General features: G+C 40.0%; 2 protein-coding genes across 3 annotated transcripts; one reads left to right on the forward strand and one right to left on the reverse strand.

The window, feature by feature from the left end:
* Positions 1-391: 391 nt before the first annotated feature.
* rbmx (RNA binding motif protein X-linked) lies at positions 392-4,261 on the reverse strand. Of its 2 annotated transcripts, XM_079228356.1 has the most exons (9): positions 3,995-4,261; positions 3,761-3,886; positions 3,097-3,203; positions 2,852-3,017; positions 2,565-2,708; positions 2,355-2,472; positions 2,007-2,135; positions 1,836-1,927; positions 392-1,018 (listed from the first exon to the last, which is right to left on the reverse strand). In XM_079228356.1, exons 2-9 carry the CDS (start codon positions 3,867-3,869, stop codon positions 702-704), a joined length of 1,182 nt encoding a protein of 393 aa, XP_079084482.1. In that variant the 5' UTR covers positions 3,870-3,886; positions 3,995-4,261; the 3' UTR covers positions 392-701. The 2 variants fall into 2 exon arrangements, with proteins under 2 accessions (XP_079084482.1, XP_079084481.1); XM_079228355.1 differs by lacking the exons at positions 3,761-3,886; positions 3,995-4,261 and having other exon boundaries at positions 2,565-2,681; positions 3,097-3,199.
* Positions 4,262-6,089: 1,828 nt separating this feature from the next.
* On the forward strand, positions 6,090-14,334 carry tm9sf5 (transmembrane 9 superfamily protein member 5; the record flags this gene model as incomplete). The annotated part of the gene is made up of 18 exons (XM_079229083.1): positions 6,090-6,227; positions 6,732-6,799; positions 6,901-6,994; positions 7,095-7,222; positions 7,397-7,526; positions 7,940-8,067; positions 8,230-8,344; positions 8,461-8,540; positions 8,650-8,755; positions 9,295-9,342; positions 9,696-9,828; positions 10,523-10,642; positions 10,733-10,790; positions 10,964-11,123; positions 11,243-11,394; positions 11,508-11,619; positions 11,893-12,064; positions 13,655-14,334. 18 exons carry the CDS (start codon positions 6,090-6,092, stop codon positions 13,720-13,722), a joined length of 2,010 nt encoding a protein of 669 aa, XP_079085209.1. The 3' UTR covers positions 13,723-14,334.
* Between the last annotated feature and the right edge of the window lie 1,931 nt (positions 14,335-16,265).

A 16,265-nucleotide genomic window follows, 5' to 3' on the forward strand; every position in this document is an offset into this window, starting at 1 on the left:
TGCAATACAGGACAAAGAGAAACTCATTTACAGATGAGAAACAAAGAGGTTTGCTTTGCTTACCAGCTGTTGACTACCAGTCGAGTTGCATTTGGTTGTTGTTGCCTTTGGTTTTGTCGTTGCATGCCATCAAATGGCTCTAGGGTGATGGATCCATTTCCAAGGAAACTACATTGGAACATCTTGACAGTAACATTTGCCTAACCCTTGAAAACAGTAGCGTCCAGTTGATGGCACATTTGTGTTAGGAAGGAACTCAAGTCACTCAACTGTACAGCCTGGGCAGAGACTCACCCATGCTCTGCAGAGAGCATAGTTCAACGAGATCATGTTGCAACTTTACATTCATGTTACGGTCTCTGGTCCTGGTTTGAAAATCGATGAGCAGTGGTCAAGGTACAACTAAAAGCTTTATTAGAGTAGGAAAGCCAGACTGAAAAGGGCATTGCAGATTCCAACAGCACTGAATGTACAAAAACTAACACTCACTTGGTAACTGTACTGTTACACGACCAAGAGAAATACTAAAAAAAAATAACTTTTACACATAAAAAAAACTGGAAAAGTCAGGGTACAGGATAAACTTCATAATCCACAGATTTAGACATGGCGAATTTGTCTGGTTGTCAGATCTCTGCCACAACACTTGCTAACTGTGCACGGAGACTACGGTTTGCTTTAATGTGATTTCCAAGTCCAGTTCAGTATCTGCTGCGAGCCATCCCTCTATCAGGCCGATTGCCACCGCGCCCGCCACGTGGCCCTCCACGACTTGAGCTGCTGTACGAATCACGAGGAGGGTAGCCTCTCTCAACAGGGGGAGCTGGGCCCCTCTCCTGCCTGCCCATTCGCTCACCACGGCTAGGTGGATATGGTTCACTCCGACTGCTGGTGTAACTTTCACGACTGCCATAGCCATCCCGGGAACTGGTGCCAAAGTCATCGTAACGACCGCTTCCACTGCTCCCACCATAGGATGGTGGGGGCCCCCTTGAAGGTGGGGCGCTGCGAGAGTTACCTGCAGGGTCAATGGGTCAAGTAATTGGCAAGGTTCAATTTATACATTTTCTTGCACCGTGAAGTGCTCATTTTCTTTTGCCAATAGAATTCATTCGCTGACAAATAAATTCAATGGACGACATGTTTAAATGTCCCATCATGTTATCGATCTTACGTTTAACATGGCTATTTAGTTGATATGGGCAGTAATATATCCAAGCACAGGGAATAAATGGGCAGTGTTACCCATTTCAGCATGCCATTGATTTGAGAAGCCAGTTTTCCTTTTAGAGCTCCAAGTGTCAGAATTGCAGGTAAGGACGAGGTTTTCAGAGTTGTCTTGATGGTTTTTTTGAACGTTACTCCTTGAGGGAGTGCTTTGCTAGGCAACACATACTCAGTGGTCAGCGGATGTTTCCAAGGACTTTTTGGGGTTCCTTATGGTTGCAAACTCTGGCGCTCATTTAATATTCTGCATGATGGTGCCACAAACTGATTGTTTTGCCGAATGCAGCGCCAACATGGACTGTGATATGTGGACACAGCTTTTGAATACAATTTTGTTTTTCAGTTGAGATGTCAATGGCCATATATTCTTAATAGCATGACAATAGGCAACTTGGATTGCCGGTCAGGGGTGCGTCAAAGGGAAAGAAAAAAGCTTTACGAGGCTGCCTGAAATGCTGTTTCCTCTGGGAAGAAGACAAACTGCAGCTTCTTGTGACTGGAGATTGCGGTAGTCAATGGTATGAATTGGTTGGTTATTCGTGCAGCTCTTCTTTCTTTGTGCCACAGTGGTAATCTGTCGTCATTACACTAATGCAGTCATATCTTACCGTAACCATCAAATGAGTCTCTGTAGGAGCCACCACTTGAACGGTCCACATAGCTTCTGGGTTCCCGGCCTCCACCATAACCATCACGGTCACTACATAATAGGAACAATCATTATTTAAGGACCAAGTGAGATCCAATCTCAGTCTTTAACTTTTTGTATCAACTCATACCTGTATCCTCTTGACATTGAGCCACAGTCATCTCGGGAACTGGAATTGGAGTATTCTCTTAATGAATAATCTCTCTGAGGAGGTCCATAGTCCCTTGAATCTCTTGAATTATAATCCCTACTGGAGTAGCTGTAAAACATAGCAGAAATAACTACAAAACTCTAACTACGTTATAGTAGATGCTTTTTTTTGTGCCTAAGATCTATACCGTTTTATATTTCAGTAAAGTAACTTAGTTTATTGTAACAAAACACTATAGAGATTATACATTCCAAATACTTTTGTTTCAGCTCAGCAAAAATGTGCGTAATACTGTATAATGCAATGAACTGGAACTAAATATCCCACCTCTCTTTAGAGTTGTAATGGTCATCTCTTGGTGATGGATAATCATCCCTCCTGGACATCATGGAGTCTCTGCGAGGAGGGGGTGGACCATAGGAATCCCTGTCCCTCGACATGGGGGCTGGAACATACGAAGTAACACAAAAAACATCACCAAATATGTCTGGGTGCATACAGAAGAGCTGTAGAAGACTACACAGCCAGCACACTTACTTCTGCTCATGGGACCAGATGGGGCAGACCTCTTAGGTGGGGGACCTCCGTTGCGAACTGGGGGTCCTCTCTTCATCGGAGGAGGACCCCTGGATGACATCCCTTTAAAGAAGGGTTCTACATTCCCTGAATTATCATAGTAGTCTTTTCACAGACAAGAGATGCAAATATTAACACACTAGGCTCCAAAGATGTTTAACAAAAAAAACTACATTCAGTCTGAATAGCTTACTATAAACACACATTATATTATTGTAGAAATTTAACTGAACACATTAAGAATTTACCTCTGGGTGGTGGGCTCCTCATCCCACCAGGACCCCCCCTGGAACCACGGGGGCCTCTGGGTGGACCACGACTGCGGGAGTGCATTGGTGGAGGTCCTCGTCTGCCAGCACTCTCAAACTGAGGCTTGGTTGCTTGCTCCACTTTGATAGGCTTCCCATCAAGAGACTGGTCAAAGAGTTCAAATTACAATCACAAACAGATCTTTTTCAAAGATTATGGCTGATTAAAAAAAAAGTGTACTTACCTTTCCATTCATCTCACGTGCTGCATCCTTTGCATCAGCCGGACTTTCAAAAGTAACAAAGGCAAAGCCTCTTGATTTCATTGTCTCACGGTCTTTCATCAAAATAACTGAAATGAGGAAATACAGAGTGAGAGGAGCTTTGTGACAGATTATGCTGATTACATTATAGGTTTACAAAGGCACAACAATGAGGTGTCTTGTAACAGTAAAAGTTTGACAAAACGTACCCCTTTTACAAACTGAGATTCATTTTTGTATGTGTTCCCTTCATGTTTTAAAGATTTTCTTATTTCTGGCTGCAAGACGAAACTGCACTTAATAATAAACAATGTCCTTTATGTTAAGTGACGATAAAGTGGGGGCTGGAGTAAAGGGGTAATTCACTTATGATTGATTTTTTTAAATACCAATAAATCACCAGATTCATAACAACTAAAGTCACAAAGTGAGTCTTACGGTTACCTCCTAACATTTAAAAAGTCAGTCATGTGATGCCTTTCCCATTACAGCGAGGCTGAATGCGTTTGATATGGATTAGAAGCGCGAACTAGCAAATATAAGAATTACGTAAACTGACCAGCGAATTCCATATATATTAACTACTTTATCCAGAGTCAACAACCGTAAGAATTGAAAATAAAATGAACAGTAGTTCTGGTCGCACCTTCGACAATCCTGCCATATTTACTGAAATACTGCTCCAGGGCCTTCTCGGTGGTCTCGGTGTTCAGCCCACCGATGAAGAGCTTTCCTGGTCGGTCCGCCTCTGCCATGCTAAGCCACACACCGCCTGCAAACAAACACGCGTCGTACTTAATACTGAAACTTGTCGCATTTGCAAACACAGGCCTGCTACTCGTGTCCCCCATCGGCGTCCAGACATATCGTTGGTGATTACCTCGCTCCTGGGGAAAGTCTTCGGCTGTTGAATGCGCAAAATGGCGATAAACGTGCCAGCTGTTTAAGTGACTTTGCTCACGCTAGCTAGCAAGTATTCTAGCTAACGTTACTAACTCGAGCTTTCCGACGCCAACACACTGTTTAAAAAAATAAAAGTAAAAAGCAACAGTGCTATGTGGTTTGTATAAAGTATGCACACACGCAGCCAGCTGTTACCAGACTGTACTGTTCGCGGCTTTGTGTAAGCGACGATGCGCAACGGTTATTCCTGGCCCTTCCTTCTGCTTCGTCTTCTTCTTCGTCTTCTCTGTTTCCGGTAGAACAGACGGCCCAAGACGTGACGCTGCCGCCTACGGTCAGGTTTAAAAATGTTTGTGAAAAAAAACTGTCTGTGATGTGTGTGTCCTATTTATAGTATCGTCTTGTAAGGACACATTCAAACGGTATTCTACTAAATGACATATAAAACAAATTGTCTTCAAAACTGACTTTAGTTGTGATGCCACACAATCATTGAAATAAACTTAAAGTTGTTTGACATGCCATGTGATTCTTAAAGAAAAGAAGAACATACCAAGTTATTCAATATTTCTGAAGACAACTCTGTGTGTACCAATTTGTTTTAAGTAAAGGCTAGTAATACCACATACAAATGGTGCAAGACAATATATGTAAAAGTGCTGCATTCAAAATTGTACTTACATATATATAAGGTACTAAAAGTACAATGTATTCCCAATTACCCCTTAAAAGGGCATCAAAGGACATGTGCCAATGGGGTCTTGCAGGATCAAGATCCAGCACCGGGGACATTTGTTATGTTTCATCCCTCAGTTAGTCCCATTAATTAGTCATCCATCTGTAAATGTACCGGTATTCAATTGCAAATATTCATGCTCCCTTTTTATTGCACTCTGTTTTATGTTTATCGTCAAATGTTTATTGTTAAATGTTAAATGTTATGCACCTTCCGTCAGGACAAATTCATTGTGTAAATATGTGTAAACATACTTGGCAATAAATGGTTCTGATTCTGATTCTGATCAACCAAAGTTGGATCTTTCTTCCTTTCAGTTTTATTGAATTGCACGGTATCAAATGGGCTCAATAAAGTTGTAGAATTAGATGCCTCAATTGGCAACTTCTTGCCCCCTCCCTCTCACAAGACAGGTCAACATCCAAGCATGCTATGGCAACACTGACCACCATTGGTGGGAGTATTTTTTTAAAGTAAAGGCTAGTAATACCACATAGTGATGACAATATATGTAAAAGTCCTGCATTCAAAATTATACTTACATATATTTAAAAGTATACTTTATTCCCTATTACCCCTTACAGAGTAATAACTCACTAGATATATTTTGTATTATCAATATTGATGACTTGACATGTAAGCAGCATTGTAATGTAATTGGTGCTTGCAGCTTTACAAATGTTTTAAAATTCAGAAATCGTAATGTGGTTCTGTTACTTTCATCTTACCTTCAATACCATCTGCATATCTTTCACACACAAAACAAACGCATATACTCGTTTTTGTAATTAGTGTTCAGTATAAAGCACAATGACGTTACTGTTCACTGACTAGGATGTTTACGCAGGAATCAATAAGCAACGTCAGTGTTACTTCCACGGTGTCAAGCAAGTGGTCAGAACAAAATAGGAAGTTGGATTTTTCTCCTTTCAACATAAAACCACTGTGGATGTACCTGAATTAAATTGAACATGTAATTGATGAGAATTGTATTCCTACAAAACGTATCCTATAAATAAACTATCATGGTTATATAAACATATGTTAAACATGTATATATCCTACATACTAAGCAGATTACTTCCTATCTAACTTTGTTCTGAAGGTAAAATCGTTCAACTTCCGGTGCTGTTCTTGCGACTTCCACACAACTTGATGGAGTTGAACGTCACCGATGCTGCTTGAGCCCCAGGCATACGAGCTACTGCGTCCCGAGTAGAAAGACACAGCTAGCTAACAGTGTACAGCTAGCAAACATCCCGTTTCATTAGAAGAAGGAGCACTGTCCTTGGACATAAGTATATCCAATCTAAGGAGAACCCCTGTCTGCGATACAATGAAGAGGCGGATACATTCTGGTTCTGTGCTGCTTTATTCGCTAGTCTCGTATTTCTGTTCGTGCTCTGCGTTTTATCTTCCGGGTTTAGCCCCAGTTAGTTTTTGTGAAAAAGACAAAGGCGGTGAAGATTGCCAGGTATGTTGAATCCACGAGACCGACTATTTTTATATAATGTACCGTTAGTGTATGTACATTCTGCAGTTGAAATTGCCATATTCATATAAATGTGTTGTCTTCCTTAATCTTGCTAGCTAGCCAAGCTCTTTAGGCCCAGTCTATTACTTGGCACCAGAGCCCTGCCAAATATGCTAATACAGAGAAAGATAACGTGATCTAGCGATGCTCGTTACTAATGAATGTTGTGGCCACGGGACTGTATATATCGAGGTGGGTCGGTCACCAACCCACAGAGAGATTATAGGCATATGAGCTCTGACTCGAATAACGAATTATGACTGACTGATGACGTTACTTGTCTTGACTGGCCATTGCTCTGCTTGCGTTACCTGCCAAGGCATGTTTGGAGTGACCAAGAAAACGATGGGCCTCAAACTGTCAGCTTTTGGCCTGTGCAAGCCAATTTGTTCAGTTAAAGAGCAAATATAGACTGAAAGACAAACTGGTTTTGCTTTTTTACAGACAGTGATTCAGCTGTTTGTGAATCGCTTGGACTCAGTGGAGTCAGTTCTGCCTTATGAGTATGATGTGTAAGTAACAGTTTGTTTCTCCTTGATGCCATTTGCGAAATATATGTTTTCCAGCTCAATGACATCTTCTCTGTGTGTGACTGTCCATGAAATTGTTAAAGGTTTGACTTCTGCAAAGATGACAAGGAAATGAGGCCTTCTGAGAACCTTGGACAGGTGCTGTTTGGTGAACGAATTGAGTCTTCACCATACAAGGTGGGTGTTAACCAGAAAATGTAAGCACACATGGTGTTTCCATATACGTTTGTTTAATGCATTATTTTAATGCAACATTACTCTTGTTTGCCATTTACAGGTCAGCTTCAAAGAAGATGTGAAATGCAAGAAGGTGTGCACCAAAACGTACAAGAAAGACAACCAGGAGAATGTAGCCAAACTGGATTTTCTCAAAATGGGGATGCAGCTGAACTACCAACACCACTGGTTTGTAAAGTTTATACTGTACTGTCCTTTCAATCTTTACTTGTGAGCTACGTATAGTAGGGTGGGGTTTTTGTTTGAAAGCTATGTAAACCCAGGAAAGCTAACATACACATACATGCACTGACTTTATTTATCAAGAACTTTGTTGAGGTAAATAAATTCATTTTTTTTCAGGATCATTGACAACATGCCGGTGACTTGGTGCTATGAAGTGGAAGATAGTCAGAAGTACTGCAACCCAGGCTTCCCCATTGGCTGCCTCGTTACCGCCGATGGCCGAGCTAAAGATGCTTGTGTTATCAATGTGAGTTGTGATTTCGGTCTTTGAACGTGTTTACTCTACTTCCCATATATTGGGATTTTTTTTTTTTTAAAGGGTTGACCCAGAAAGATATAGATAAGAATATCATTTTGCTCTTTCACATCTACAAAAAATCACATGATGTAATCATTTCTAGTTTGAATGATAATTTAGCTGAGTTTAGTGAGTATTTATAGATAGATTAACTTATTGTGTTAAACAAATAAAAAAAACTGTAATTTTGTCTCAAACGGTATTTAATAATAATTACAGATGCATTGGAAGCCATGTTATAGAATATTTTGAATAAGACAATTTGAGTATAGAAGATACTCAACAACATACAAATAGTTGTTTACAAATCTAACCTTGAGGAATCTGAGTACTTGATATTGAGTAACATATTTTTTTTTCAGTCCGAGTTCAACAAGAAGAACATGTTTTACGTCTTCAACCATGTAGACATCAAGATCACTTACCACAGTGGAGCACAAGAAGGATGGAGAGGGGCTCGGCTGGTCGCTGCCACTCTGGAGCCAAAGAGGTAATTGTGGTTGGTAGTAGTTTAATATGATGTGAACATATTTTGATTTATGTCTAATCTGCCTCCGCATGTTGCAACTAAATTACAATTCGCCAGTCAAAACAAACACTAGATTTGTTAATAATCTAACATGAGGGATTTTGTGTGTTTTGTGCACAACAGTATCAAACAAGCAGATGAAAATAACCCAAGTTGTGAAGGAGTCAACCCAATGGAGGTCCCTGGAGTGTTTGAAAATGATGTGTCAATAGTTTACACCTACTCTGTCACATTTGAGGTAGGCCTCCAATACAATATTAATATATAATAAATTGTACTATAACTAATATATACCAATTTCTATGTGGCTATTTTGTGTGTGATGTTTTGCAACTATTTTACTTAATTTTACAGGAAAACAATTCTATCAAGTGGGCCTCTAGGTGGGACTACATCCTGGTCTCCATGCCTCACACCAACATCCAATGGTTTAGGTATGAAGATATTTTTCACATTGTGCACCACAGAGACAGTCTCCCTAAAACTCCATGGGTCTCGAAGCTTGTTAGTTGATGCCATGGCATTTCTTGTGTGTTTGTCCAGCATCATGAACTCCTTGGTCATTGTCCTCTTCCTATCTGGCATGGTTGCCATGATCATGCTGAGAACCCTGCACAAGGACATTGCCAGATACAACCAGGTGGACCAGGTAAAGGCATTGTAGAACTCCCTCTCAGTTGGAGCTGATCCAGATCTGTATATGAAGCACTAGCATGCATGTGAAGACTTCTTGAAAATGCAGCTGTTAGTTTTTAAAGGTACATTTAAATACCATTAGTTATTGTCCCCTTCTCTCAACATGCTGCCACCATGCAAATTAACTATTCAAAGTAGATGGTACATGCTCTGAGAAAACAACTTTTCAGGAACTTTGCAGAGCAACCTTGTTTCTAGCTAATGAGCAGACATGATTGAGGCTACGCTATTGTGCTTTAATAGGACACGTAATGCCTGTAGTTGTACATTCCTCTTATTCCACAGGCGATAATGTAATTATTAGATTTTAGGTGAAACATTTAACTCACAAATATCAGAGGTTGAGGTATTCACCTGGCAGTAAGTGTGTTTACTGGTCATCTTGATCACAGCTACATGGCTGTTACAATGCTGTAATTCTGCAGTGTGAAATACCGCCCAGCACTGGGTGCACAGTAGCCAGAATTATGAATATTTTGTTACATTTCACAGGCTGACTTGATAAAGCTTCCAACGATCCAGAAATCCTCTGTACTCTACGTAAGCGTATTGAAAGCTGTTTTGAACAGAAACTTTTGTGTTCAATAAATCAGGTGTTTGGGGGAGTGATTTAGGTAAATCGGCAAATTAGAACACAACGTAAAATATGGTGCGAATACTTTTTAACATGAAACTGTAAAGAAAGGGGTGATTCAATAATTGACTGAGCAGTGTTCACACCACATTTTACAGCTTTTGGTAAACTAAGTTTTCTCCATCTTGTTTTTCCTTTCTAACAGGTGAGTTAGTATTCACTGCTCGGTGGTGGGTTAACCTTTAACTTTTATTGTTTGCAAATGTTCATTACTCTTGATTGTGAATGTCGCTGTATGGCTTTCTGCCTCCCTTCCCAGGAGGACGCACAGGAGGAGTCGGGGTGGAAGCAAGTGCACGGTGATGTGTTCCGTCCCCCCAGGAAGGGCATGCTGTTGTCTGTGTTCCTTGGACAGGGCACCCAGATCTTCATCATGACCTTCATCACTCTCTGTAAGGACGATTTTACCTTAAGCTGTGACATGCAATATCGGTAATAATTACACATACTGAATTCGATTTTCAGTTTCCCTTTTGTGTTCAACACATAAAGGACATCAAGGAGTCACATATTCTTTTCACACACACTTGTTCCAGCTATTTATTTCTTGTTATCAGTTTTACACTAAAATTATGTCATGATGTTGTATTCAGTCAAGTTAGTCAACATGTATTAATTAAAGAAAAGTATATATTACTAAAACAGTGTGCATGTGGAAACTGCATTTAAATACATTATTTGGAACTTTCAAAACAACTAGCTGAGTTTTAACTTGCGCAATTTCCCAAAACATACTCTTATACATAACATACTTAATTCCCTTTGTCGAGTTTTATTTTGCCAACATGGTTAAGGACGTCTCTGTAGCCAAGGAGGCAGTTGGACAATTTCTGTCAAAAAGTTCAAAGCAAGGTTGAAGGCCCTTCTCTTGGAGCCTCTGAAATAAATTAAACTACATTATTAACCAAGATGATGCATTGAACGGCCCATACATTGTCATGCCAGTTTTAGGTGTTACAGACTAAAGTCAGGGGGCCGTGGAGCAGAGTTGCAATAAAAGCAAACTTGCATTGATATTCCAGTACTTAATTTGCAATAATGCTGTTATGTCTGAGTGATTGTATAATGACTGTTTGTCCGCTTTAGTCCTGGCCTGTCTGGGTTTCCTGTCACCGGCGAACAGAGGGGCGCTCATGACATGTTCTGTGGTCCTCTGGGTTCTGCTGGGCACGCCCGCTGGCTATGTGTCTGCACGCCTTTACAAAAGTAAGAGTCCAGTGAAACAGTTGTAGTTGTTGCCGTCAGCGTGATCTTTCTCGTCATGATATCCTCATCTGTCTCTGTTTCTGCTCTCAGCTTTTGGAGGTGAAAAGTGGAAGACAAACGTCTTGCTGACCGCACTCTTGTGCCCAGGGTAAGTTAACTTTCTACACCGCTTTTCATTTGTCTCATCTTTGTACTTTGTTTCTGCCCTGGAGTGACATGTTGCGCTGTGTATGCTCATTTTGTCTTGGACACCGCTTTTATCATTTTCACATGTATTCTCTTTTTCTGTGTTATTGTCGGTTGTCCATCTCTTTTCCCTAGTATTGTGTTTGCAGACTTCTTCCTGATGAACCTGATCCTTTGGGTGGAGGGTTCCTCAGCAGCAATCCCCTTTGGCACTCTGGTGGCCATTTTGGCTCTGTGGTTTGGAATATCTGTGCCCCTGACCTTCATTGGTGCCTACTTTGGATTCAAGAAAGCTGTGAGTTAGGCCTCCTAGTTGATACAATTGTGTAGCTTTAACTTATTAATTACGGATGAAACTTGTGTGTGTGCTGGAGAGTTTGTAATCTTTTTCACGCTCTGTGTGTTCCTGTGCAGGCAATTGAGCAACCAGTGCGAACAAACCAAATCCCCCGCCAAATTCCTGAGCAGTCATTCTTCACAAAGCCTATTCCTGGTATAGTGATGGGTGGCATCCTGCCGTTTGGCTGCATCTTCATCCAACTTTTCTTCATCCTCAACAGCATTTGGTAAGAAAACAGGAACGATGTCTTTCCTGATTGGCCTGTAATTCCTGTTTTGAACGGCTCGCACTCTCGCGGCAAGTTTGGCCCTTTGACACCTGTTCTTTTTGATCCTTTAGGTCTCATCAGATGTACTACATGTTTGGGTTCCTGTTCCTGGTTTTCATTATTCTACTCATCACATGCTCTGAGGCCACAATTCTGCTCTGCTACTTCCATCTATGTGCTGAGGTACCTGATATGTCTGACCTCATGACAGTATAACAGTAAACATAAATTCATTGTTAATAATGCATAATGGTTGTCATATTATTGTCCTATTTGTGAAGATACAGGAAGAAATAAAAATGCAAACAACTGAAGTATCTTCCTCTTGATCCTCCCTTTGAATATGTTAGTCGTTGGTTACACGTACCAGACTACATTTTATGCAAATGACATGTCTGAACAGAGTCAATTCAGTTGTCATGTCCTGAGTGGCCCTCTTTTGCACTGTGTGTCCAGGACTACCACTGGTGGTGGCGTTCCTTCCTGACCAGCGGCTTCACGGCAGTCTATCTGTTTGTCTACGCTGTGCATTACTTCTTCTCGAAGCTGCAAATAGTGGGAGCTGCCAGCACCATCCTCTACTTTGGATACACTATGATTATGGTCCTGATCTTCTTCCTCTTCACAGGTGAGGCTTTTAGATAAAGTGCCGTGATCTTTTATTTTCTCTGCTCAGTGTGAATACAAATTCATTTATTTTATATGATCCGTGAGTATGATCATGTACATGCCATAACAGTGTGTGTGGTTTGTAGGCGTGATAGTCAGTGTTTGCTCAGTGTCGGTTTAACTGCTTTAACTGCTGTGAAGATTCAGGATCTCTATCCTGTTCCGATGACGTGAAACACCAGGAAGCAGTCCACACTGTTGTGCAATACTTCTCCTCTTGTCATATAGTTAAAGCCAAGCTTTGGCACTTTATGTATGTACTGACAGTACAGAAGCACTGTGTCAAATGAAGTTAAAGAGCATTCATTTTCAAGGACCTATTTGAACATTTTTGTTTAAAGTTGAATGAAAATCAGAAAAAAAACAGACGATAATGTTCAAATTCCCTATTGGTCAGATCCAGTTTTGCTGACTTATTTGGGTCAATCTTACTGTGATTTGCCATCACCTAGTTTTATCAGGGAGCTTCTTCTTTTTATAATCTTTTTTTCTGTAGATCAAAAGATACAGGGACCACTTTTTCTCGTTGCCATGGCTGATAATGAGTCCATTTGCTCTCAAGATTCCTGACCAGTGCTCAGTTTCTCTGTGCTTGCAGACGTGTGACTTGAGGTTGTGCAGATTTATGTACCACACACGTCTTCACAAAGCTAGGATGAACAGAACATTGTTGCTGCTTTTGTCTCCATGTTAATAGAGACACAGATTGACACATGTTGACATGGCAACAGCACTCTCCAGCCCCGTACAGCTCTCTTGCACACCCACTCAGATGAGAGTACGGGTGTGTGCAGAAAAAGGATGACAGCCTAGTCTTTATGATACCCAGCTCACCGTGATGTTGGATGATGACGACATCTTTCTTCTGGTGTTATACTGTCATTAGGTTAGATAGAAGTTAGCCTGTAGCCTGTTTGTCACTGCAGTGCTGCTTGACACTATCTCAAGACAGAGCTGTAAGTAGCAAGAGGACAAGATGTCAAAAGATTCCCACTAAGAAATAATCCAAGGATTCAACGAAAAGATTATCAATTTCCCTCCTTGCTTCCAGTTTTGATCTAAATAATCCTAATCTCTCTCATGCCCCATCTTTTAAATTTTTGTTTTTTTTGTCGTTTTTTTTCACCTCATCCCAACTTTGATCATAACTTAATTCGGGATTGGGCTGCTTTGCCCCTGTTAAGCTGTCAGATAGGACTTGAATTGATCCAGGATTTTGATCAATCTGGCTTCTCAACATTGGGGGAGAATGTGCTCACTCCCTGAAAAGTGCGTTCTTGAGAAGATTGCTGTCTTAGCTGTCAAAGTTTTTAATTTTTTTTATTCCAAGCTCTTCGTGGCTGGAGTCTGGTTTTGCTTCCACCGCAAACTGGCTGTTCAATTTTACACTTTGGTTAGTTGAAGTACATACATTTCAGGACCTTTTTTAAATTAGATTTTCAATGACACCTAGTCCCTCTTGGGTGTTTTAAGTTATTTTTTTGTTATTTTATATAGTTTGTATTGCCATTTTATCAAATAATTTCTCTAACCTGTCTTTTCCTCTCAGGTACAATTGGCTTCTTCGCCTGCTTCTGGTTTGTAAATAAGATCTACAGTGTGGTCAAGGTGGACTAGAGGACTGAGGGAAAGACTGACTCCTTCCTGTCGCAGTGCTGGCCTCCTCCGTGCTGGCTGGGTGAAAAGGTGGTCTGAACGGCCATGAACTGAAACCATCACTTATCAGAGAAAAGACCTGAAGAGCAGAGCCCGTCCTCTTGTGTGCTTTAAACCTACGTTGCTATTGTTTTCTTTTCTTTTTTTTTAATATATATATATAATTTTGTCTTCACTGTTGACCAGTAATATTTTGAATGGCACCTTGACAATCAGTGTGGGTTCCAACGATCTATCTATCTGTCATAGTGAGCATTTGTTTGAATGGGTTTAACAAGAAAAGCCGAAACGTTTTTATTTTAATTTTCTAAAGAAAGTAAAATGTTCTGTATTTTTGCTTTTCTATTCCCTTTTGGCTAAATGTTTTGTTTTTCATTACTTGTAACGTAATGATGGAAAAATGTGTGTACATATATTGTATAGAAAGCGTGACCGAGAGAATGATACTTAAAGACATCTGTCATCTGTAGGAGTTTCTTTTTTTTTGTAAGGTGAAGATGGGGCTATACATCCTTAAATATCAGCCTGTAATGTAGTTCAGAAAGTATATATAAAACACTGACATTACTATGATACATGTCCATTCTCTGGTTTTTGATGGCTACATTTAAGTTTGCATAGAAACTAAGGGTACACTTGGTTTAAGAAGCACATTGGTGTCGTAGAAGTATATGCTGCAGCCTCAGTATGGTGCACATGAAGGACCATCTCTCATGACATGCCTGATTAGCTTGGCCACAGGAGAGATTCTCACGTAGTTATCGTAACGCAGTTCATGATTTTACTGATTAAATACATCTGCACCTCTTTTAGATTTTAATAAGCAGTTTGCTTTGTAACTACATACAACACTGCTGCCTTTTGCTTCTAGCAGTGGGGAGTCATCACCCAAGGTGATAACTTTTTTACAAATAAATGCAATTGATTCAAAATGAAGGCCACATGTTTTTTTTATATTTCTTTGAGTGACTAAAATGCATACATGAACATCCACTCATTACCTTTTGTGTCTGGACATCATGCTCAGGTTCAGTGTTCAGCATAGTGCATATTTTAGTCTTTGGATGGATGAGTTTTATACACATTTCAATTAGGAGAGGGAGGTGAATGAAGAAAAGATAATAGTTTTTATTTATTTTTTAACAACAGATGAGTGATAATTAAGTCTTTGGCGCTTAGACTCGCTGGGTAGATTTGTAATCGAGGGTTGTCGAGCCGGATAAATCCCCCCCCACGGAGTCCAGAGGAGTGAATGGCAGGATGTATGAGAACTAAACTACAGACATGAGCTTCCAGAAGAACAGTCCTCCTGACTGAACCTTCACTAGAGCCTCATCAGCACTTTTAACATTTCCAGCGGAATGTTGACGGGGTTTCTTTTTTAAACTGACTTTTAAAATGTTGTGTTTACCACAAAACCTCTAATTAAGAACCGTATCTTTAAATATTATTTTATTTTTGGACAGTTTTTAAAAGTGCTGCACAGGTTCGCTTTTATTTAGCTACAGATTCAAAACGATCCAAATGTGTGATTTAGATGTCTTTGATGAGGCGAAGGAGAAAAGTTGAAGTGTCAAGTTGAATATAAAACTTTACACATATTACAATAAGTTCACCTTTATTAAACAACAGACAACTTTTGATGTTGGATAAGGTAACCATAAATAATACAAAAGCACAATAGAAATCACAAAATATTACTTTCTCTAATTTGACGATTTTTACATTTATTACATACTGTACTGTACCCCTTTGTCTTTGACAGAGCAACACTAAGACAAACTTATTATACAAGTTTGATTGTCATTTATAATACTGTAGTATGGATTTCTACAGTGACCTTTTTAATAAACCAAGGCTCAAATCGAAGCCAGTCAGGTCCGATTAGTTGTGAGTAGTTTCCCAGTAAACTATCATAGTCTAATAATAATAATAATAACACAGTGAGAGCATTCTGGCTCATTCGTCTAAATCTTTTTTCTTTCTTTTTTCTCCCAAAAGGCTAGAAAAACTTGACAAACTTGGGACTTGATACACTTTTTGAATCTAATAATAATGTTGTAATGCACCTATGACTTCCTTCGGCAACACATCATCTACCCAACAACTCAATAGGTTGCCTTTCTCTGAGATGAGTCATTGCAAGCACATACCACGTACACAAGTACTCGTCCTCTTGAAGCACACAGCTTGTTGCATTACAAATACTGAACCGGGAGGTATCTTTACAAATCTACATGTGTTCAGTGGAATATAAGAAATCTGTTACATAAGAACTTGCGGCATGCAGCCTACCTTAAATGACTGGTGCAAGGAGTCCACTGAAGTATTATGTTTTTTCTCTTCCGTATCATACCCTGCTCTCTATGCTGTGTATTCGCTCAATAGAAATACTGAGCTTCCTCAAAGAAAGGCTGACATTAAAAAGGAAGCAAATACTGAGTCCAAATAGACAGTGGCACACTGCAGTAAGATGCAGAATGTGCACCTTGGTTGAGTGAGAG

The sequence above is a fragment of the Taurulus bubalis genome, assembly GCF_910589615.1.
Source record: "Taurulus bubalis genome assembly, chromosome: 13".
Taxonomy (NCBI): domain Eukaryota; kingdom Metazoa; phylum Chordata; class Actinopteri; order Perciformes; family Cottidae; genus Taurulus; species Taurulus bubalis.